Source organism: Carettochelys insculpta, chromosome 6 (assembly GCF_033958435.1).
Source record: "Carettochelys insculpta isolate YL-2023 chromosome 6, ASM3395843v1, whole genome shotgun sequence".
Classification (NCBI taxonomy): Eukaryota; Metazoa; Chordata; order Testudines; family Carettochelyidae; genus Carettochelys; species Carettochelys insculpta.
Genome location: NC_134142.1, coordinates 60,034,661 through 60,058,026, shown reverse-complemented (window position 1 = coordinate 60,058,026; position 23,366 = coordinate 60,034,661). Strand labels below are relative to the sequence as shown.

Sequence of the window (23,366 nt, the reverse complement as noted above, 5' to 3'; positions counted from 1 at the left end):
CTTCAAACCATACTGCTGGCCCAGTGGGAGAGGCTGCAGAGGGGTTTCATCCTCTGCTTTAGGGAGCAAAAAATATTTACCTGAAGTGCTGGCCTGGAATCCCCTGAGGAGCCCCCAAGACACAAATGATGCCCAAAAAATGCACAGAAGTTTTCCTTCAATTCTCTTGAAAAAATAAAGCTCAGCACTTTAGAGTAAATGCAGCTGGGAGGGGAGTTTCCAAAGCAGCAGTAGAGATCCTACCTTGCAGGTCTGAGTGACGTCAACAGGAGCTGTGCAACCAAGACCCTTCGGGTGCATCTACACTAGCCGGCTACTTCGAAGTAGCTGGCACAACATGGAAATAGCACCCGTTGCGTCTACATGTGCTGTGAACTATTTCGATGTTGAAATTGACGTTAGGCGGCGAGATATTGAAATCGCTATTCCTATCCGAAGACGGGAATAGCGCCCTACTTCGACGTTCAACATCGAAGTAGGGCGTGTGTAGATGATCTGCGTCCCGCTACATCGAAATAGCGGGGTCCACCATGGTGGCCATCAGCTGAGGGGTTGAGAGATGCTCTGTCCACCCCCTGTGGGGCTCTGTGGTCGCCATGTGCAGCAGCCCTTGGCCCAGAGCTTCTGGCTGCTGCTGCAGCTGGGGGTCTGTGCTGCATGCATAGGGTCTGCTACCGGTTGTCAGCTCTGTGGATCTCATGCTGTGCAGGCCGAGTGTGTCTGGGAGGGGCCCTTTAAGGGAGTGGCTTGGGGCTTTGCTGGCCCCTTATTTCGATGGGGAGTGCTTGTGTGTGTGGATGCTCCGCATTTCCTCCCAGGGTGGCTCCTTTCGACGTTCTCCGTCACTACTTCGACACTGAACGTTGATGGCACCAGCCCTGGACGAAGTGTAGACGATACGCGTCAAAGTAGCCTATTTCGATGTTCTTATGTTGAAATAGGCTACTTCGACGTAGTGTGCTAGTGTAGACGTAGCCTTTATGTTGCAGGATTGAAGAGGACATAGGAGGTCACTTTTCTGATGCAAATCAGTGCTAAAGGGTACAGTACCAAGCAATGTGTACAGAAACTGACACTTCTCAATAATGTCACAATCATTGGCAGAAAGAAGGTTTCAGTTTTTTGTGGACCCATAGGAAATAAAGGAGATAACTGTCCATTACCCCTCAGACGAGTGAAAAGTTCAGGTATATGTAACTGGTTCTGAGCAGAGCCCACTGCATACCTCTCCTGGGCTTTCCAGTCATCTTCCCATTTTCCAGACAACCTGCATGAGGGCTGTCCTCCCTTCCTCCTTTAACGCCGACTACAGGGCTAGGCCCTGATAATGCCACCCAAGTCTTAAATTCATCTGCACTATCATGCAACGTATTACAGAGTTCTACAGATCCCAGAAGTACACCCTAGTGTACTACACAGCAGAGTAGGAGAATTTAGTGCTCCCGCAGAATTAGGTAGTCCAACAATCAACTACAGAGCTGGACAAGTCACTTAAGGGGAGGTTTTCAAAAGTACCTAACAGATTTAGGAGCACAGGTGACTTGTGCTCCTGTGTATCTTCAGCACTTCTGAAAATCTGCCCCCATTGCTTCTTGATGCACCATGGTGACTTATGAATGCAAACTATAGTGAAAAAATGTATATGAGTGACTACATTAATAGTGACAGACATGGGACTACATTCAAAGGCAATGCATAAGGATACTGGACCACCTTATGCCATCTTAAGTGTCTTAAATGTAACTTAGAGCCCAAAGAGCCAGAAGGCAGGGTGGATAAAAATAAATGATTTAAAAAAAATTTTTTTTAAATTAGAATTTTTAAAATAATCAGTAATAAATTTTTCATCTAAAAACAACAGTTGCAAATAAATCTCATCACAAACATGCTACATGCTTACACTCTCAGAAAAATGAATTATTGACTCTAGTCTGTCCAGTCTGATTACAAGCTCTTGCTTCTTGGAAACTCTGGGCTTTCAATTTCTGTTTCTCAGCAGACTGAGAAGTAACGTACAAAGGAAGACACAAGTTGGAAAGGATTGCTTCTGTTCTGTGCTTTTGTGGTGGTGGACCTTGGCCAAGCCCACCCAAGGAGTTAGTTAGGACATTATCTCTCTGTCTTTAAGACAGTATATAGGAAAGGATGGAGACAGCACAGAAAGGAACAATGGAGCGCACTAGAAAGAAAAAAGGAAGACATTATTCAGCACATACGCAGCTTCCTATATTCCTCCACACTTTTGGTACACGAAAACTGTCATGGCCTCTGGGCATGAGAGACTCTATCTGGGACTATTTTGAAGGAATTCATTTCCTGGATATAAAAGGAAAACATGTCAAGTGTAAGCAGTGCAAGATGATCATGCAGGGCCTAACTGCAAGAATGAAATACTATAAGGGAAACTGTTTATTGGGAGCAAATGACGTGGATGAAGATGTGTATATGGCTATGTGGATCAACTGGTTAGTAACTCAATTCACTTTGCAATGCATCATTTTTCAAAACTCTCTCTATGCCTTTTAGTACAAGTGTGATTTGACAAGTAAATTCCAAAGCTGTTCCCTCTGTTGGATATTGCTAGAAAATAAGTTTAGCTGAACTACTTAAACAAGCCATAAGGATTAGCTAACCACATTTAGAATCTATCAGTCAAGTATACAAAACAGAAAGCTGCAGTAAGAGAAATTTAGAGTTGCCACTGAGTGTCATTTTATATTACATAATACATGCCCCTTATTTTGAAACACTGTGGCCACAGACCTCAGTAGTGATGCCATAAGTCTATTCCTTATTTTACTGCAGCATAACTCAGCTTTTCCAAGAGAACCCCATTTTATAGTTGTTTTCTCAAAAACCAGACGTGCCCGGGAGTCCAACGGGGCTTACTCCAAAATTATGTGCAATCTAAGCACAGTCTGTATTAGCTTTTTTGGTAACTTGATTTAAATCAATGGTTTTTGTGGTTTAAACCCTGATTTAGATCCATGATTTAACTTGATTTAAATCAATCAAGCCCGCCAGAAGGTATAAAAAGTCACAATTGTACATTAACTTACACCTTTTTCTGACTCTCTGGTTTGTAAGTTACATTACCTTAGATTCCTCCTTTACCTGTCGTTAAAGTTTGTAAAAGTCCATCGAAGGGAGGAAATCAGAGCGCAAGAGTATCTAACCTACACTTCTTAGACATTGATTCCGAGTTTTGCATGATGTGACGTTTCACTTATCAGCTGCATGGTTCATTTTCAGAACAAAATTTTCACCCAGAGATTCAACTATCACCAACTATTGTGGGTCCAACTATTGCCATGGGTGGATCAATAAGTCTCCAACCTGATCAAAAAAAGAGGATAAGCCCTGACCTCAGCTCAAGGGAGAAAACGATCTAACTGTGACTAGGGTAATAGCACGTACTCTTGTTTTCACTCCCAGCTCAAAAGGAGCCCAGCCAGCTTTGCGTGCTTAACCAGAAACTACCTATGACAAATGTAAGAGTTTTTATCATAATCAAACATGTGGTCCTGAGTCCATCTCTTACTGGCATGGCTGTCAGAGCTTCCCATGACCAAAAGCCTCTGTGATTCTCAACACTAAACCAAACTCAAATGGGTTGGAAAATCTGAGGTGCATTGGTGCTATTGACAGCCATAAATCCAAATATAATCCACTATCAAGAGTCACATTAGACTAATGCAGAGATTTGTCAGATTTAGCACCTCTGATACTCGCATTTCCTAGAAAAAGAGAGACAGCCCACAGCCACTTCTCCTTTCTGAGCCTATGCTCACACCAAAGAGAGTAACTGCCAGGAGAAGTATGTGACAGTATAGGACCTGCTGCATCTACCAGCCAGATGTTGGCACGATGAGATGCACTGTAATATAAGAATAGCCCAGCTCTCATATACTGCTTTTCACCTCTAGATCTCAAAACCCTTTACAAAGGAGGCCAGTAACATGATCCACATTTTAAAGATGGTGGAAACAGAATGATTCTAATCACTGCATCACTTCGCCTTCTTTGCTAGAGTTTTGTGAAAATATATGTGTATCTGCATCCAATTCATGATCCACAAACGTGGTCCACAGATAGCCGCAGATTTGCAGGGCTCTACTAACCACTGCATCACATTAAAAAGAGGAATAAACAATGTTTAAAAAGTCAGTGTTTTAGTAAAAAAAGAGTGATTAACAGAGGCGAAATATGGCCATTTTGAAAGGCTGATGCTGCAGAATGGAAGAGAAAATTCAGATAGCACAGGTTGAACCTCTCTCACCTGGCACCTTCAGGACCTGACTGGTGCCAGATGAGCGAATTTGCTGGACAACGGGAGGTCAACAGTTTCTACCACATTACCGACACCTCCATTGCTTACTGGGCTCTTAGCAGACATTTATGAGTAAATTACAGCTAAATAACACCACAGAAAACAGAGCCTGGACTGGTGGCTGTAAACAAACTTTATGGGACCACATGAAACTTGGCCACACCAAGGATAAGTGGTCATCTGGCTAACAACATCACACCAGATTATGGAGTTTGCTGGACGAGAGAGTTCTGAATTAGAGAGGTTTTTGAAAGCACTGAAAAAAGTCAAGCGTCTTTCAAAGAGGCTGTTTTTTGTTTTTTTAACTCACGGATTGCATGCACACACCTGTTAAATTACTACAGAATATAAAGAGTGAGAGCTAGAACTTACATTATCTCAAACACAACTCTGAAAATCTCTGATTTCCATCCCTTTCCAAAAAGATCCAAGTTCTCCACCTTTATGCTTGGCCCCATGCTGGGAAGCACACTGCTGCATTGTTTAAAGTGGCATTGCCACTGTAAGACACAGCAAGGGAGACACCAACCTGACTCACTGAATGTAAATATGGGAACAGCAACAGGTCTTGCCGAGAACGGTTTTGAAAATGCCAATTAATTTACTGTTTATTTCAGTATCTAAGGCATTATTACAAATCACTGACACGTCACCTCTCAACAAATGGCCATCAGTATGTTCTTATATGTTTCTGAGTCCCTTTCCTTTTTTTGTCCAAAGGTTATTACAGGTTGAACCTCCCTTGTCTGGCACCTTCAGGATCTGACTAGTGCCAAACGAGAGAATTTGCCAGACCATAGGAGGTCAATATTGTCTAGCGCATTACCAACACTTTCACTGGGCTCTTAGAAGACATTTAAGGGTAAATTACAGCTAAATAACATCACAGAACACCGAGAGCCAGCACTTGTGGCTGGAAACAAACTTTATGGGACCACGGGAAACGTGGCCACACCCATGATAAATGGTCATCAAGCTAACAAAAATCATGCCCAATTACAGATGACGCCGGACAAGAGAGTGCCAGACTAGAAAGGTCCAGCCTATATCTCTCTCCTTTGTTCATGACACTTCATGCCTGTCTCCTTTTTCTCTCTCTCCTTTTGTTCCTGCCTGCCCCCACTCCCCCATCTTGTGCATAATGTACGTCTGTGGACTGAAAACATGGATGCCTGAAAACAAAGGAATAGAAAAACTGCCTTTCCTTGTTAAAAATCAATGTATCTAGGTCTGGAAGCTGCCACAGGGCAGAAGGTCTTGTATATGGGAAATGCCATTCTCCATCTAGTATAGTCCTCTTCATCTACACTTGTTGCTTTAACACCCTCATGAATCCAACAGGATCAAATGTATTATTTACTATTTATGTTACAGTAGTGCCCAGAGACTCCAATCCCCACAGTATTAAGTGCTGTACAAGTACATACAAAAACATAGTCCCTGTATTGAATATTTTTACTGCTTGCTGACCAAGACAAAAAAGGTAGAAAAAGGAGGGTTCAGTCTTGGTGTGTTATTTAAACATTTATCCCACACCTAACCGTCTGCTGCTGCTCCCAATAGCTCTTGAAGCTAAGCCTCGATATTTTTAGATACAATTTCAACACAAAATATGTTTATTTTTAAACATCTTTTCTATGTGTATCTATTTCAATTTTCACAGTCGTGGAAAATTATGCAGAGGTCAGCCAATATGTGTTTAATGAGAACAGACAAATTCAAATAGCTAAAACTTTTTAACCATTAAGCTACAAATTTTCAACATCATGTCAAACTATACAAAATAAACACCCTTAAATCATACTACAGTAGGCTCTCAAGCAGACGTTTTTACACTTTGCCTATTTGTAGATTTTTATTATCATTGATAGAAATATTTTTTTCATTGGCTTTTATATATGTGTGATGAAGCTGACATTTCTTAATAATCTCTAATCCTTCCCAGCCTAATTATGGTGGAATCCTGTGGACACCCTGTCGATAGAGGAAGAGCACGTTAGCACTCAGTGACATTTTAATTTGATGCTCAGCAGTCCCTACAGGCTGATAATTCTGGCTTTTTTTAATTATTATTTTCCAGGACCAGAATGCTAAGGGGAAGTTGATGAGAAAGGAAGATGAGCTCAATTTTCTCCTCACTCTTAGATCTTGTATGGCATCAGCTTTGGGCACCCAGCCTTCACCATTCATCCAGTATCAACAGTCATCACAAACTAGATCTCACTGGTCCGTAGCCATTCACCTCCCTGAAACTGACTACTCACAATTTTGGCATCACCTCTCAGTACCTGCCTCTATGTCAAATGACAGAGAAACCTACAAACCAAATCATCAGAAAGAAGAAACAGTCACTTTCATCTCTAATTTTTCTTACTTTGTGAATGTGTGGCAAGCCATGACTTGTATACTGTATGCACTTTATTTTAATAGCCAGTTCTATTTCAACTTGGGATTTGGTTTTCAGCTCCCCACTCCTGCTTAAGGTTTGGTAGGATACTGCACTCTCCAAGAAAGGGTGATAGAAGTGCTAAAGGGAAGTAGCTTATCTTGTAGCTTTGTAGTTAATGGGCAACTGACAAATTAGTAGGTATTAAGGCAGGAGACCTGTCTCCTCTTAAGGGTGACAGAGAAGATAGGTTTTAGGGGTGGGAATGTTTAGGAGTAGTTTTGTAGGTGGATGAAAAGTTAGAGAGCATTGGGAAAGGCTAATTATACTAGTGCTTCAAAGTGGCTGAAGACCTGGCAAGAGTGCAAGGACATACTGTCATTTTATAGACAACAGGGCCCTGATCTGGCAGCGTGTTAAGAAGTTACACTGTGGTTCATGTATCAGAGGGGTAGCCAAGTTAGTCTGTATCTTCAAAAACAACAAGAAGTCCTGTAGGACCCTATAAACTAACAGATGTTTTGGAGCATAAGCTTTGGTGGGCAACAACAGGCTACCATTGAAAGGCTCAGAAATGTATTAAGGAGGTTACCATTCCCTCTGTTTGGATTCAGCAGGCACAAATGGGGGTGGGGTGGGGGTGGAGAGCACATTAACTCTGTGGAGACAGATTGCCTGAGTAAGATGCTGGATTGAACAGGCATGAGTTCAACTTTAAGGGATCCTGGCAAAATGCCAGGTCTGCTTCTCAAAATCCGCTCACAATACATGCATGCTTGGTCAAATGAACAAATGGCACCTACAGGCACATGCACTTGGCAGAGTTAGGAGGGACAGTCACATGGTAATCCCCCTCTCTTTCCCCCAGCCACCCAAGAACTTGCTGGTACATAGGAGGATATTTGTGGAAAGACTTCCGAGCTCCAACCACACTTGTGCTTTCTTAATTTTTCAAACCCTTCTGCTTGCATAAGAAGGTAGAGACTCCCCAGGAACCTGCTACATTAATTTATTTTGTTTTAGCCTCAAAAGACAACACTTTGCATAAGGAGGAGTTGATTAATTCTCTATTAGTGTAAATCCGAACAGTTTCATTGAGAACACGCTCATTTACATCAAGGACTTGGCTCCAAAATGTCAGACAAATAAAGAAAAGATAAGATGAGGGGTTGAGACTTAACATTATGCAGTTTTATGCTGATACTTAGAAGGCATTTTCAAACCAGGCCGAGAGGTGAAGCAGTTGCATCCTCTCCCCCCGAAAGGGGACATGAACGTGCATGTAGATGTGTGCACACAGACCTGGGGCTGTATTTGGATTCTCTGCAAGAAAAGTTGTTACCCAAAATGGTAGACTGATTTACTGATGAGGCTGGTAAAAAGGCACTGGAACACTTTTAATGAACTTAACATTTGCACAGAGACACATCCTGGTTTTCCTAATAATTCAGAGCCAATGCACCCCAGCTAGATTTCACTAGAAAGGACAGTTAGGCAATCTCTTCTGTGTCCCAAATTTGTGACAGGTCATTAGCCCACCCTGAAGCTGTTGGCAAGAGACAGAGCAAAAGATAAAACAGGATTCTGGTGTGTTATTAGAAACAATTTTCCTGCTGTCTAGAGCTAAACTTACAGAGGAAATTGGTTATAAAACTGCTTCAGTTCCTGGAGGTTCTTCCAGCTCATTAAAGGCTGAATTTCCAAATCCCGTAAGATACTGGGTTGGAAGAGCAGCTGAACCAGGGGACCCTTAATTAGTTACAAACTCATTTGTATTTAATATTCTGACCTCACTCCTAACAAGATTGGAATTTTAAAGTAAACAGCTTCATTGTTTGGTAGCCTATGTAAAAAAGGAAATGGTAATTTTAGTTTTATTCCCAAGAAAGTTCACAGCTAAAATAGTCCCTTCTTAAGGGCTGTTTCTCCAGGTCAGAATTTTTGCACCACGCACAAAGGTTTCACAGCCACATACCCCCAGTTCTACAGCTAAAGAGATAAGTTCAGTTTCAACTGTGATACATTTTTGCAAGGTTAATTCAGCATCAGGAAAAACTGCTTCTTTATTTCCTTATTCTCTCAAGATAAGCTATAATAAGAAATACAATAGACTTTACGGAAGGTACTGTATAAAATGGCCCCTGCTATTAATGTTCAGTTTCCTTAATTAAGAACAGGCTGTTCATTCAGTTTGAAAACAGTTTGTTCTGACTATTAGAGAACCAGGACTACTATTTATTTATTCTGTACCATGGTTATATATGGGGGAAGGTTGATGTGATTGAAAAATTGAAGTGTGGGGATTATTTTCTTGTCAAATAAAAAGTCGTGAGAGGGAAAAGAAAGTTCCATTTGTCAATATTTCCTCCACTTGTGGAGGGTTGGAAAGGCCTTTGAAAAGGAGTCTGAACCTTAGGCTTCTCTACTACAAGCAGGAGTAGAGCTGGATAAGAATTTTATTTCTTGCCCTCTACGTTAGTTTTCCCAAGCCCAGGCTACTCTCAGTAGCAATACTAATATCATGCAGACTCATCACCTTCACTTCAAGTCAATATTAAGAATTTGGCCCATGTCCACAAGTTACATCCTGCACCATCCTGTAAAAGTCAAGGCCCTATATGAAAACAAAAATATTACAAACCACCACACTCCATCACGTGGACTTGGCTAACCTGTCCAATGGGAAGTTTGCAGGGATTATACAGCCTAATACCTACTTGGTAAACACAACTAGATCCTTGTCAGGCTGATGACAAAGCCCCTTTCTTTCTGTTTGCAAGGATGGTAACAAATAATGGCAGCCCGCGAAGGGCAGTCATTCACTCAAAGCTATCTGTTCAGAGGTATTTGTGTTTCCTCTCAAAACTGGGTGACCACAAGTGATCCTTTCACATTGCACTTTGGGACTTCCAGTTGGACAGAAAACAGCAGAGACTCTTTCAGAAGGAGTAGTCGTGCTACAAAGAGAACAGCTTGTTAACAGTTGCTCCCCATTTTCAAGATTTAGTACCAGCCTCACGAAGTAGTATTGTAGTTAAAACGAGCATCTCACAGGCTTCGGTGGACTCAAGTCTTGCCTCAGCTACCCGCTAACGAAGAAAACTAAGGCTAAGTCAAATTTATTAAAGTTAACTTTATACCTTTTGATTTTATAAAGTCAATGGTGAGTGTCCACACACATTTAGGAAGTTGACAGTGTGTCCTCATTACTTTTGCTAAAGTTTGACTGTGTGAGCAGTACATTGTGGGTACCTATCCCACAGTTTCTGCACACCTACTGCATTCTGGGTTTCTGTGTCAGTGTTCTGAGGGGCGGGGGGGGGGGGGGAAGAGAATGCACCACAAGTGGTGGGTGTCTGACATCATCCTAGAGTGCATTGCCCTCACTCCCCGCTCCTGCTGAAAAACTGCCAAATGCATTTTCACTCCACTTTTCTACGACCTACTGCTGGCACATGCTGTTACAAGGGCCAGTTCTGAAAAATAAATAATGCAGAAATAAACACCTGAGAAGTTCCAATTTGTAGCTATTGAAATGTCGGTTTTTGGTATTGTTGAAATGCTTTATTTTGATAGTGTTACTTTGATTCATTTCATTTTGACCCAGCAGCTGTGTGGTGCAGAGGGCAACCAAAGAGCTGGGGCCAATTCCTGCTTCCTAGTTTCTGCTTGCCTGGAGAGCAGTGGAGGTAAAAGTGCTAGTCAGAACAGACAGTGGGGCACTGTGGGATACTTCTAGATGCCAATAAAAATCAAATTAAATAACTTTGTGTCTACACTTGCATTACGTTGATCTTGTATATTCAATATGGCATTATTCCTCATGAAAAAGCTGGAACAGAAAAGCCAACCTAGGACCGCTCAGAATCGACCTACTATTTGAAACCAAGATATGTACATTATAAAAATCGACCTAACTCCCTTAAAATCAACTTTATGCTGTAGTGTAGACATGGCCTTAGGGTAGCTGTTTCACCATTGCTAACAGAGGAAGACATGCACTCCCCTCCACAGCTCAGATGGAATGGGCAGGTGGTTGTTTAAACCCCTTCAGGTATGTTAGTGCAAAGGAAGGAAATGAGAATGCTAGACAGCAGCTGAAGATCAGTACCCCAGCTATAATTAAAATATCTATTTCAGAGGGATACTGCATGGCTTAGTCTGTTAGAACAATGCCCCAGACACATTGCTGAGTATTATGTAAAATGGAAAGCATTTCATAATAAAAGCAGCATTACCGATTTTCCACACCAGTTGTCTGCCCTGGATAATTTGGCTGCAATTGATTTACAAGCCTGAAACTAAAATGTTCAGTGAAAAAAAAACATTAAATTTCAACAGTGTTTTTAGTTATACAGGGGGGGAAGCTGTGTAGAGCTAATTACAGACAGCGCTACTGCTAAGTATGGAACACTGTACTGTTTAAAATGCCAATAGTCTTCATTAACACGTTGCATAACAATGTGTGGTTAAACAGTTTACCTATGGAGATATCTCCCTTCATCTAGTTGTTGCACACAAACCCATCATTAACATCTTGAAAGCTTAAATTCACAAAAGGAGTTAGGTGGGTGCCCACGACACTTTAGGTACCTAAATGCCAGATCCAGGACCCCCCTCAGACTTCAAAACCCTAACCCCCACTCTGCTGCACCCAACGGGAATAGGCACCTAACTCACCTACAACACCCAATACCAGACTGAGTCCCCAGACCCTACCCACTGAATCTAGTTCCCATAGGTGAGATGCAGCAGCTACCACAGCCCACGACTTTTAGCCTAGTGGTTAGGATAGTCATGCAGAATGCAGGAGACACCCGACTCAAGCTCTCTCCCTACTTGCTGGAGAGAGGGATTTGAACTGGGGCGTTATCTCTCAGGAAAATGCTCTACCCACCAGATTACATATTCTGAGGCGGCTGCTGCTACACTCCCATTCTCCCATCAGAGGTGCTATGGTAAGGAGGCAATTTGAAGCAGGCTAATGAGGTGCTAAGGTGCATATTCAGTGCCTCATTAGCATAATGACAGCCACACAAACAGCCTTCGAATTACAGATTGACAGTGAAGATGGGGCGGCTTCAAAATAAGCACCCCGCTTTGACATTCCCTTACTCCCACAGAACTAGACTGGGGTAAGGGAATGTCAAAAAGTCTCCTTGAATGGCTGCTATTATACTAATGAGGTGCTGAATATGCATGTTAATGCCTCATTACCATGGCCCTTCTGATGGGAGAATGGTAGTGTAGCAGCAGCCTGACATGAGAATCTTCTGTTAAGGCTGGTACACTCTTCTGAATCTTAACAAGCCCATGCCGACTAATTTTTCCAGCTGCTGTTGATACAGCTCATCAGGCTGTAGGCCATGTCAGGCATTGACAGAGTTGTGTCTTGGTAGCACCATTTCTTTCCGTGGAAGAAAATCGTGACAGTAGTAACAGGTGACTGCTAAAGGATTAAAGCTCTAGTCCATAAAACACAATACCATCAGAATTCAGGGCTAAAGCAATGTAGTCTGATGTTGTCCCTAAAAAGAAAAAAAGCATTAACAGTCTGGAATTGCAATTTAGAGATCAACGAGAATTTGTTTAATCTTCCTCAGCAGTAACTATCTCAAAATGCATCCATCAGTATCAGATTTAACCTGATATACTAGAAAAACCTCTTCTCTCAGTTCCATACAAGAAAACATTCTTTGATCCAGAACAAAGTTGACAGGTTCTTAAGACAAGAGGAAGACTAAAATATAGCTTGAATCTGGACAGCTGAATAGTACTGCAGGGTCATTGGTTACCACCAGCAATAGCTGAGTCAGATGGCTATGCTGTAGCCATGGTAGCACACATAATGGCTTTTCACCTTTAATGGTCCCTTGCATGTCTTCACTCTGCAGCACGAGTCAGTATGGAAGGATTTAGGCTTTTTAAATGCCTCAAAATTGCATCTTCCAACTTCATTCATAACTGACCTCATGTTACACTTTCTTCAGCTCTAGGTACTTTCTGAATAAGCATATCTACTTTTGCACCTTGGACATGACCCCTCCACTGCAGCCATCTTGTTCTCAAGTGACGCAACACATTAGAAATATCTAGGATCTTCTCATTTGAGAGGAAACAAAAAACTAATCAAACTATAGGCTGTAACTCTTATCACAGAAAACAGTTTCCTCTCATGAGCTGTTTTTAACACTGCAATATTGAATTAACAGCCAACACTTGTGTACTTAGTAAGTTAAAGTCACAATAGGATTTGTCAGGAGCAGGTGCAGCAGTTCCATTCTTACAACCGCCACAGTTTACAAAAAAGAGAAAGGTGAAAAGCTATTTGGAACAATTACTATTAGGAATGCTATATTTGATTATTAAACCATTTTGAAGATGGCTGGGCTAGAAATAATGCACATAAATGTCTATTTAAAGAAACTGATTCCACTGATATTGTAAAAAAAGACTTGGAAGAAACTATTTCTCAGGAATTTAGGATTTATCATAACGTCCCCCCACAAACATAAACAAGTCTGAGGCCAAATCCGAATTGCTAGAGTTCCTTTAACCAGCATTCTTCTGTCTGATTTGCACAACATTTTTTCCCCATTCTTTGTAAGGGATGGAGAGAGAAAGGATGAAATGCATTATAATGAGCCAGTCAGAGCTGTGCAGATTACACCATTCTGCAGTGTAGTACGGATTAAAAAAAATCTGTCAAATTGAACAAGCTATTGCACATGCTATGCAGTTAAGAAATTAAAATAGATTCTACATACAGATAACTCATCCCAAAGACTGCACAATGCAGCTGTAAATTGATCATCAATCCAGCTACTGCACTTTGTGCAGTCAGCCCATTTCCTATGAGAATTTTATGGATTTCTACGACAATGCTAGCTTGCATATAGAAACCAAAGACGACAAGTCATTTCAGTTGTTTTCATCATTCTTATGTGCATCTAATCAGAAATACTCTGTTTCTTTAATTCACTGATACCAAAAGTATTAAGAGCACAGACAGGCTTACGAACTTGCTCATCCCTGCTTGGCTGACATTGCAATGTCCCAGAGGAAAAAACAAACAAACATTGCATCACAGTTTTATAATCTAATATCTGGAATCCTTACTCCTGTTCAAAGGAAACAGATTTTTAAGTTGCTTCAGACCTTTTTTTTTTTTTTTTTTTTTTTTTTTTTGAAGAGCCCAATGAATTTATTAAAGCCACTAAAATTACCCTGACAATCATGACCACCCTCTTGGAAATCCTCTATGACTAAGCTGAATCTGAGCAACTGCTTTGGAAATTTCAGATGCCACATTTTCCTTTTTGTACATTTGATAGCATAGTAAAGTTAATGGAATGCTCCAATAACCATTTGTAACAGCTTCAGAAATAAATGTGTCTGTTTTGCCTCAGTCTTATTCCATCAGCAAGGAGGACATCATTGGAACAAACTCTTTCTACAAAAATAAATTGCAGTCATACTTCATGCAAAGATACTGAAAATGGCTTTGTCCTGTTTATTAAGATAGCAGTTTAACCATATTCAGCACCTGTTCAGGGGAGCTCAATTGTCAGGAATGGGTCAATCTCAGAGCGCTAATAGGGCTCAACATGGCAAATTCCACCACACTATACACTCCCCAGACACTTTCATGCGAACACCTCTAAACAGATGAAGAGCTTTATTTTGTCAACACTGAGTAAAAAGCATCTCTCCACAGTAACAGGACAGATTGCAAAGGGGCCACAAAGGAAAGGAAAATGATTTGATTGAAATGGCCTACTTCACTTCGGAGTGATCAACTTTCAGAGAGGAATTGTTTTTAAAGAGTACTACTAATCGTACACGTCTCCGAAACATTTTGTTTCACGAGACCTCCACTACAATTTCCTAATCAGAGCAGCAGCCTGGCACTCCCTACAATAAAGTTCTGATCTGATGGACTAGATTGTCCATCTAGACTTTGTTTTTTGCCTCTGGATTTCTCTCTCTTTTTAAAAATAAAATAGATTTCTTAGCACCAGCCTTTCTTTACTGGCTTGCTTCTAATGCCAAATGCACAGACAGTCTACACTCCAATAGACAACAAAGAATGAGGCTGTTTCTCTACCACAGCCACCCTGCTTAGACCACCAAAGACAAATTCCAGATCAAACTAGCACACAGGCATTTCAACCCATCATTATTTTCCAACCCTAGGGACAGCAGTAATTTCTAGGAAATGCTACCCTGGTTAGCAAGAACCACCACTGGGAAGAATAAGCATCTCCCTTCCCTAGGATTTGGAACATACATCTGAGTTTGCCCACTATAAATGGATAACAGACAACTCTCATGGCCAGTTATGGATTAAAGTGGTCAAGCAAAATAAAATAGCCAAACTGTGCAACCCATGAACTAAAAAGCTGCACCTCGCAACTGTTTCTCTTGACTATGGGTGAAAATGCTCCTGCCAGACCTTCTGCCACTCCGTAACCCCCCCAATCTTATACAAAACTGGAAGCGTCTCTACTAGTTTACTTGTCCATTCACAGGATCAGACATATTGAGATAGCACTAATCTGCAGATACAGAACTCTATTCCCAGATGCTTAACCAATCATAGGCAAATTTAACCTCTGTGCCTGGTCTCCTCTCCTGCAAATTCTAATATACTCACTAACTTCTCTCAAGTGGGATTCAAGGCACAAGCTCTCTGTCTCCCTTCTTCCACTCCACAGAGGTAAACTAAAACAATATGCTTTTGCACCAATTTTCCCTGACCCCCACAAGGAAAGTCAATCTCCATCAGTAAGTCCTATTGTTGTATGCCTCAAATAACTCACGTTTCAAAAGAGTTTGACAAGATTAAAAGACAGTCTAAAGTGTACAGATTTAGGCAAAAACCTAACTTTTTCTTTAAGCAGACAGAACTTTTGAACAATGGTACAGCTTACGTGGCTGAGTTACAGTCGTATCAGAGCATGTTTATATTATGAAACTTAGGTGCTAAAATTTCAGTTCAGGGGCAGATGCACAAGGGCTTAGTTGCTTCACAGGCCAACAGATCATTTTGCCAAATTACTTTGTTTGCAAGGTGATGAGCTGACTATAAAATATCATACACCTACTGGTATGCATTCTCAAAAGGCTAACGAGCAATCTGATTTCAATTTACAGTATGTTAATCCAGGAATTACTAAAATCAAGTTTCTCTGCTACAGATTGAAACTCTCTAGGCCGGCATCCTCAGGACCTGACTGGTGCTGGACCACAGGAAGTCAATAGTGGCTATCAACACTTCCACTGCTTACTGAGCTCTTACAAGACATTTAGGGGTAAATTAGAGCCAAAGAGCAGCACAGTACACTGAAAGCCAGGACTGGTGGCAGTAAACAAGCTTTAGGGGTTGACAAGAAAGTTGGCCACACACGTTAAGTAGGCATCAGGCGAAATAAAAGTCATGCTGGAGCATGGATGTTGCCAGCCAAGAGAGGTTCAATCTGTATTTGCTAAATTTAGGCACTGGGGCCATTTTGAGAAATTATACAAAGAGTTACTGACATACAAAGAGTGATCTAAGAAGAGTCTACTCAACTTGCCTGGTCACTAGATTACAACGATTCACCTTTGAAAGTTCTGCTATCTGATGCTACCTTAGATAAGAGAAAAGGCTGAGCTGGAATTACTGGCCTATAGGACTAGTCATCTACAAGCCAGAAAGAAAACAAGCCCTGGGGCATCCACTTGCACAGCATTTCAGCTTCCTTAGAAGTTTCCATTTGAGAACCTGCTACATCTCTCTCACTGGATAGATACAAGGAGTTCATCTCCACTATTTGGAGCACTTTCATCAACCCCACCCGAAGTCCCACGTAGGTACTTTCAATTACGTTCTTCCCAATTCCGCCCCCCCCCAAAAACAAAATGCCATACTAGACAGACTTTTGTATGCAAAAAATATTTTAATATAGTAAACAAGTCAATTTACTTTTCACATGTTTTAAATAAGTTTGTTCATTAGTAAACAAAGCTATTTTTCCAAAAAAACAACAGAACACAGCTTCTGAATTCATTCTGCTCTCAGCTGATCCTGTAAGTGGTGAAAAATTTAGACACCAATATTATTTCACAAGTAACAGAGTGGCATAAATAAAACAGAGCATCAACGGAAAAATCAAAAGGGAAAAGCGTACCTTGGTGATGGGACAAATTATAGAAACCGGGAATTCTTTTCAAGGAAGTACTAAAAATACTAGCTGAGCTTCTATTGGTATAAGGGTTTTCTTTCCATGGCCTACCACTCATGTTTGCCTTGAGAGCTGAAGCTACCTAAGCCATGACTATATTAAGGAGAAAGGAGCTATTAAACAACAAAAAAAAACCCCAACAAACTAGGAAACTTTGATTGAAAATTCCATTTAACACAAATGCGGACAATGCTGAACAATTCATGGTTTTTACAAGATCAAAAATAGTTTTAGATATATTAACTTGTGACTACATTTGTGTTAAAATAGGGTTTTCAAGTAAAGTATCATAGCTGGAATGAAAAAGAAAAGCACCTTGTCCCCTAATCTAAACCAGCCCTACTGAAGCATTCAAGGAGGCCCAAAACCATAGCTCTGGAAATACTAATCAGAAGACAACCTTCTAGAATCACCCTGGATGAGCATAGCAAGTAAAAGGAACATACTACATTCTTTTCCTCCCCAGTCTAAAAAGCCAGTATAACAATGGACCTGTTTTTACTGAAGACTAAACTTAGCAAAGCTACGTTTCACATGCGCTCTTCTGATGGGGTCAGTATGGCTTTAGGCATCCTTTAGCCAGCAGGACCACTGCAACCTTTAAGCCTGGTATCCTGCAATAGCCCTTTAGAACAACTCAGGGTGTGCTCATTGTGTAGTTTACATAGTGTGTATATATATTTACCGCTATACAGTTAACTTCGGAGTGTATATATCTACAAATCCATACACACGGATATAAACAAAACGCATCTGGGTACATTTCAGCTACGCTGACATACCTGAGTTCCACTTTCTGTGGCTTCCCAGTACCGTTTACACCGTATTAAAACTAATGGTACAGTACGAATCGCCCTGCCCGCGGCCAGCGCAAACCGAAGACAGGGCATGGGGCTGCGTGTCCGCAAGGAGCCGACCCGGAGCGAGGTCCGCGGTCCAGCGTTGTACCCGGGCGGCGGCGAAGCCGAGTCAGGGCGGGTGGAGGGCAGGAGCTGGCTGGGGGCGCCGCCGTGCCCTTGTCCGGGTGGGGTTTCCTGTGCCGCGCCGTGCCCGGGATCGGCCCCCGCTTCCCGGCGATCAGTGGCTCCCATGCGCCCGCTGCAGCACTGGGGGCTCGGGGGCTGCGCCGGGCTCGCTCCCCGGCGGCGGCGCTGGCGAGGTGGCAGCGCGCTCAGTCCCCGCCGCCCCCGGGCCGGAGCCCGGCCGCGTCGGCAGCTCCGTGGGGCCGGCTCCCCAGTGCGGCTCCGTGCGGGACCCCGGCGTGGTCCGGCCGGCGGCGGCGCTGCTGGAACTGGGCCCCGACGACGGGGACTGGGTGTGGGACGGGGCGCCGCCCCGCACCGGCTGCCAGATGAGGCTGTAGTAGACGGCGAGCACGATGGCGGCCAGCGAGACGGAGAGCACGTAGGCCAACACGGTGGCCAGGCGCACCCACTTCTTGTTGGTCTTGGCCGCCATCCGCGCCTTCTTGTCCCCGGTGTACGTGGCGGGCTTGCCCCGCTCCGCCGCCGGCGGCTCCTTCTCCTTCATGGGGGCCCGGCCCTTGGCCCGCTGCTCCACCGCCCCCTCCGTGGTGGGGGCTCCGCGCCGCGCCGCGCCGCTCAGGACATGCCCGGGGCCCGGGCACGGCTGCCGGGGAAGCGCCGCCAACGGCCCTGCTGCTGTTGCTGCGGCTACCGCCGCCCCGCGGGGTGTGGGGCCCCACAAGCAGGAGGCGCCGTCTCCGCCGGGCTGCCCGCGCGCTCCAGGTGTTTCGCAGCAGCGCCGGTGGTCGCTTCGCAGCGCGGAACACGCGCGGGTGGGGGAGAAGCAGCGGCGAACGGCTCTTAAAGGGGCAACAGGGAGACAAGGACTATCCTTAAAAGGGCAATGCCCTTGCGGTCAGTCACCGGCGAGCACCGGACAGAGCAGGCCATTGTCTCGACCCGCCCGCTCGGTCACGAATCTGACCAATGAGGATTGAACTGTTAGCGGCCAGAGCCCTCTCTGCAGCAGTCCAAGCCTCGCCCAGAGGCGGAGCGGCGCGCGGAGCTCCCCACGTGGCTGCGCTCCCTGCGGCTGCCTGGCCACGGGCGGGGCTGGCGCCTGAACAGGACTAGAGCCGCTAGCGGGACGTGCCCTGCTCTCCAGCGCGCCGGCTCAACCGTGGGGCAGTGTCACATTCGTAACAAGCGCCCTCCCCCAACTTCCCCATCCTTGCGCCCCCAAAGGGCAGTGCGGGGGCTCTAACACCATGGGGAAAGTGAAGGTGGGGGAGGGAGAAGCTGGCCACAGCTGCTCAGCACCTGAGAAAGGAGAGAAATATCTCCCAAAGGCACTTGCAGCAGCTCTGTGTACTTTCGGTGGTACTCAGAAGGGTTTGAGTCCCCTGGCCCACACACGAGTGCCGTTTATGGGGGATTAGAGGGGACATTAGCTCCCGCCCCATAAAAGTTTGAATTCCTGGATTTCATGCCTGAGGTCTGCTTAAAGCGCATGCTCTAGGTGCAGGGGCAGCTCTTCCAGCTTTGCTTTTAGAGTAAGGCATTTGTTTAAAAACAGAAAGAGGCGGGGTGATTAAAATAATAAAAGGGTTGTCATTCAAATAACTAGAGACCCATTAGATCATGGTGAAAACATTGTTGGGACTCCACATAAAGGATAACCCGGAAAGAGTAGGAAATAATAGCAGTATGCTATTGGGATCTGCATTTGGACCAGAGCCGTTAAACTTTTCTGAAAGGTGATTAAAAAAGGGGTAAACAAGGAGGTGGCAACATTTGGAGATGATATAAAATGACTTAAAATAGTTAAGTCAAAACTAAAGGGATCTCACAAAATGGAGTGATTAGGCAACATAAGAGCAGATGGAACTCAGTGCTGATAAATGCAAAGAAATGCACATGGAAAAATACAATCCCAACTACATGTACAAAAATGGTATCTAAAATAGCTGTTACTACTCAAGAAAGAGATCTTGGAATAACTGTGGATAGCTCCCTGAAAATATCTGCTCAGTATGCAGTGGCAATCTGTTATATTTTCAGAGCATCAGGAATCATTAGGAAAGGAATAGAGAGAAAGACAGAAAATATCATATTGCCTCATTATAAAGTCATGTTATGCCCACACCTTTAATACTGCATGCAGATCTGGTTACCTCATCTGAAAAAATATAATGGATTTGGAAAAGGTACAAAAATCATAGAATCATAGAATGAGAGGACTTGAAGGGACTGTGAGAGGTAACTGAGTCCAGCCCCCTGCCCTCATGGCAGGACCAAGAACTGTCTAGACCATCGCTGATAGACATTTATCTAACCTGTTCTTAACTATCTCCAGAGATGGAGATTCCACAACCTCCCTAGGCAATTGATCAGGGATAAGGAAAAAGGGGTAAGGAAAACGATCAGGGGTAAGGAAAAGCTTCCATGTGATGAGAGCTTAATGAGACTGGGACTTTCCAGTTTAGAAAATAAATGAGTGAAGGATGTTAGAGGTCTAGAAAATTACTAATACTGTGGAAATGTTATTTATTTTTTCACTAACGTAACACAAGAAGCTCACCCAATGAGATTTATAGGCAGCAGATTTAAAACAAAACAAATTCTTTCTTCACAATCAACCGATGGAACACTTTGCCAGGAGATGGTGGAAAGGCCCATATGATAACGAGGTTCCAATAAGAACAAAATGTGTTCAAGGAGGATAGGTCCATCAATGGCTACTAGCCAGAATGGGCAGGGACGGCGTCTCCATCTTCTGTTTGCCAGAATCAGGCAATGGGCAACAGGGCATGGGTCAACTGATGACTATCTGTTCCATTCATTCCCACAGGGGCACCTGGCTACTGTTGACAGATAGGATACTGGGCTAGATGGACCTTTGCTTCTAACCCGGTATGGCCAATCTGATTTTCTTACATAGAGCTTAAGTGTATCTGCCCACTGCTGTAACCTACTAGACCCCAATCCCCTTCCAGAGCTGAGACAGAAACCAAGAGTCCTAAAAGTATCTGTCTCTCTCACACATGCATCCTCCTCTCCACATCCACAGATTTATTAACAAAGTAAGAATATATATTAACATTTTAAGGCTAACCGGTGTCCCTGAAGTGCTTTGTCACAAGATTTTACAATACGTTAGTAGTAGAGCTGAGTGGGGCTAATATTTAATTTTCTGTCTTTTATACAGGAATTAGATACAGTGCTCTTGTCAGCTAATTGCTAAATTTACTGCCAAAAACCTGGAGTTTTCCAGTGCCCGAGTAACCCCTAGAAAGAGGTCATGTGTGTGGGAAGGAGGGCAGATGGGAATACTGCTGAAGCTACTGTCCTCAGATTGTCCCCCATTCTCTCACTCTTCCCCCACCCATCACAGCATGCACAGATTGCCCCTCCTCCAATCTGAAATTGTGCCTCTTCCAACACACATCTATGCCTCTGAGAGGGAGAGGTACAGGTTATGTAAGAAAATTTGGGTGGGGTGTGGGAGTGGCTGGGGTGCAGGGCTTACCTTGAGTGACTCCCCAAAGCAACCCTCATACCGCTCTAGCAGTGGCTCCTAGGCAGGGCAACGGGTGAGGGGTGTGCCTCCATGCTCCACTGCCCATGGGCACCACGCCACAGCTGCTATCGGCTGCAATTCCCTGCCAGTAGTGCTTGGGGTGGGGACATCACAAAGACACATTGCCACAGGGGCCACAAGGATGCGCCAGCCACTTCCAGCAGTGGTGTGGAGCAAGGGTAGACAGGAAACAACAGCCTTAGCTCAGCTACGCTGCTGGTAGTATTGGCAGCAGCTGGTCACCCCAGGTCCTTTTAAGTTGCCTGGGGACAGCAGGTGACCTGAACCTGCCCTGACCATTGGTGGAATCAGGCCCCCAGGTTCTGAATATTACTAGAGCGCATAACTTGCAGCCTCTGACCACAGGGATTTCTGTGCCAGGGGATGGGAACCTTTCTAATGCCTCAGTGCTAGTGGATGTGTAGCCTAGTTTGCAATCCTAGCAAATGCTAGAGAAAATCCTAGCTGACCTGGCTGTGGTGAGAATTTCGTGAGACAATTTTAGCACTTAGGGCTCATCCCAAATAAAATTCTAATGTGAAGCTTGTTATTACTAGATCCCAAAGATCTCTTAAGGAGATCACTCTGATAATCTCTGTTTCATACGAGCAAACTGATGCACAGAGAGGGGAAGTGACTTGCTCCAGGTCACCCAGCAAGCCAATGACAGACCCAGAAATAAAACCCATTCTTCATGCAAGACCAGTCAACGCTCTATCTTCCGTGCAACAGCATCCTCCTTAGTGAGTCTTTCCATCCACTTCAACAGACTTTGGATCAACCTGTCACCATTTAAACTCATGTAAAGTCAAACTCAGTTGCATAAGGTCCTCTAAAGACAGCTGAGGGCTTAGATTGCTTTAAGTAAAGCTGCCTCAAAGATTTGCCTAATCTCAGAGTTTTTGTCTGGAGGCATTTTCTAAGGAATTAAGGGTGACTCACCCCTGAAATCTCACCTCCTTCACATGTGTTTTTTCGCTGTAAACACAATGACTACAGATACTGCATGTAGGGAAGTGATGAAAATGATGTGAAATGGTATATAGAACAGTGCTTCTCAGCCTCTTCCATTTGCAGACCGGTAGCGAACCCTTTGAAATCTGAGTCTGTGGGCATCCACGCGTCCTCAGACCACAGGTTGAAAACCACTGTTCTGTGATAACAACCACCTTTCACAGACCCCTTAGACGTAGTCTGCAGATTCCCAGGGGTCTGTGGATCACAGATTGAGAACCACTGGTATAAAGGGAACTCGGGAAATAAGTGATGCTCTACCAGGTCATGAAGAAAATAGCACCCAGATAAGATTACCATTACGGAAAAATAATTTGAGAGTTTAGGATGTAAAATACTTATCTTTTTCACTCAAAGGACTTAAAAGTTTTGAAAATGCTTAATGTTTTTTCCCCAAAATTCTTGGCAAAAGTTGATTTGTTTTGACTTCCAGGTTGGCTAATAATTTGCATGCTCATTTGCCTATCAAGCCACACTCTACTCTGACTTTTCCTTCCCTTCTTACAAATCCTAGATAGGCAAGCGGGCAAAGAAACACATTTTAAAAGGGAAATCTCCCATGTCCAGGGGTAGACTCTTCTTAAAAGGGTAGTAAAATATCTGTGTTAAGGCATCCAGTAGACTCTTCCTCAAAGGGGACTATTAATTCATCTGGGAGGCACCTGAAGCTGTCAACCCGGTTCTGATTGTGGTGCAGCTTCTAAACAGTCTGCCTGTTGGCAGCATAATTTGCTCCCATCTTCCCAAAAGCAGAATATTTTAAGTGGGTATCTTTATAGATTTGCAAAGTTCTGGACCCAGATCCTTCATCCATGCAGTAGAAATAACAGTGATTTGAACAAGTCAAATAGTGAGTCCCAGAAAA

At 43.5% G+C, this 23,366-nt stretch overlaps 2 protein-coding genes across 3 annotated transcripts in view; one reads left to right on the top strand and one right to left on the bottom strand.

The window, feature by feature from the left end:
* CCDC9B (coiled-coil domain containing 9B) overlaps positions 1–10,061 on the top strand; it is a 93,060-nt gene extending 82,999 nt beyond the window's left edge. For both annotated transcript variants that reach the window (XM_074996978.1, XM_074996977.1), the window contains one exon: positions 6,411–10,061. The gene's annotated coding sequence lies outside the window, so the exon portion shown is untranslated. The remainder of the gene's footprint in view (positions 1–6,410) is intronic.
* A 6,583-nt stretch (positions 10,062–16,644) lies between these two features.
* Positions 16,645–18,852, bottom strand: INAFM2 (InaF motif containing 2). The gene has a single exon (XM_074998839.1). The coding sequence runs from the start codon at positions 18,470–18,472 to the stop codon at positions 18,020–18,022; it is 453 nt and encodes a 150-aa protein (XP_074854940.1). The 5' UTR covers positions 18,473–18,852; the 3' UTR covers positions 16,645–18,019.
* Between the last annotated feature and the right edge of the window lie 4,514 nt (positions 18,853–23,366).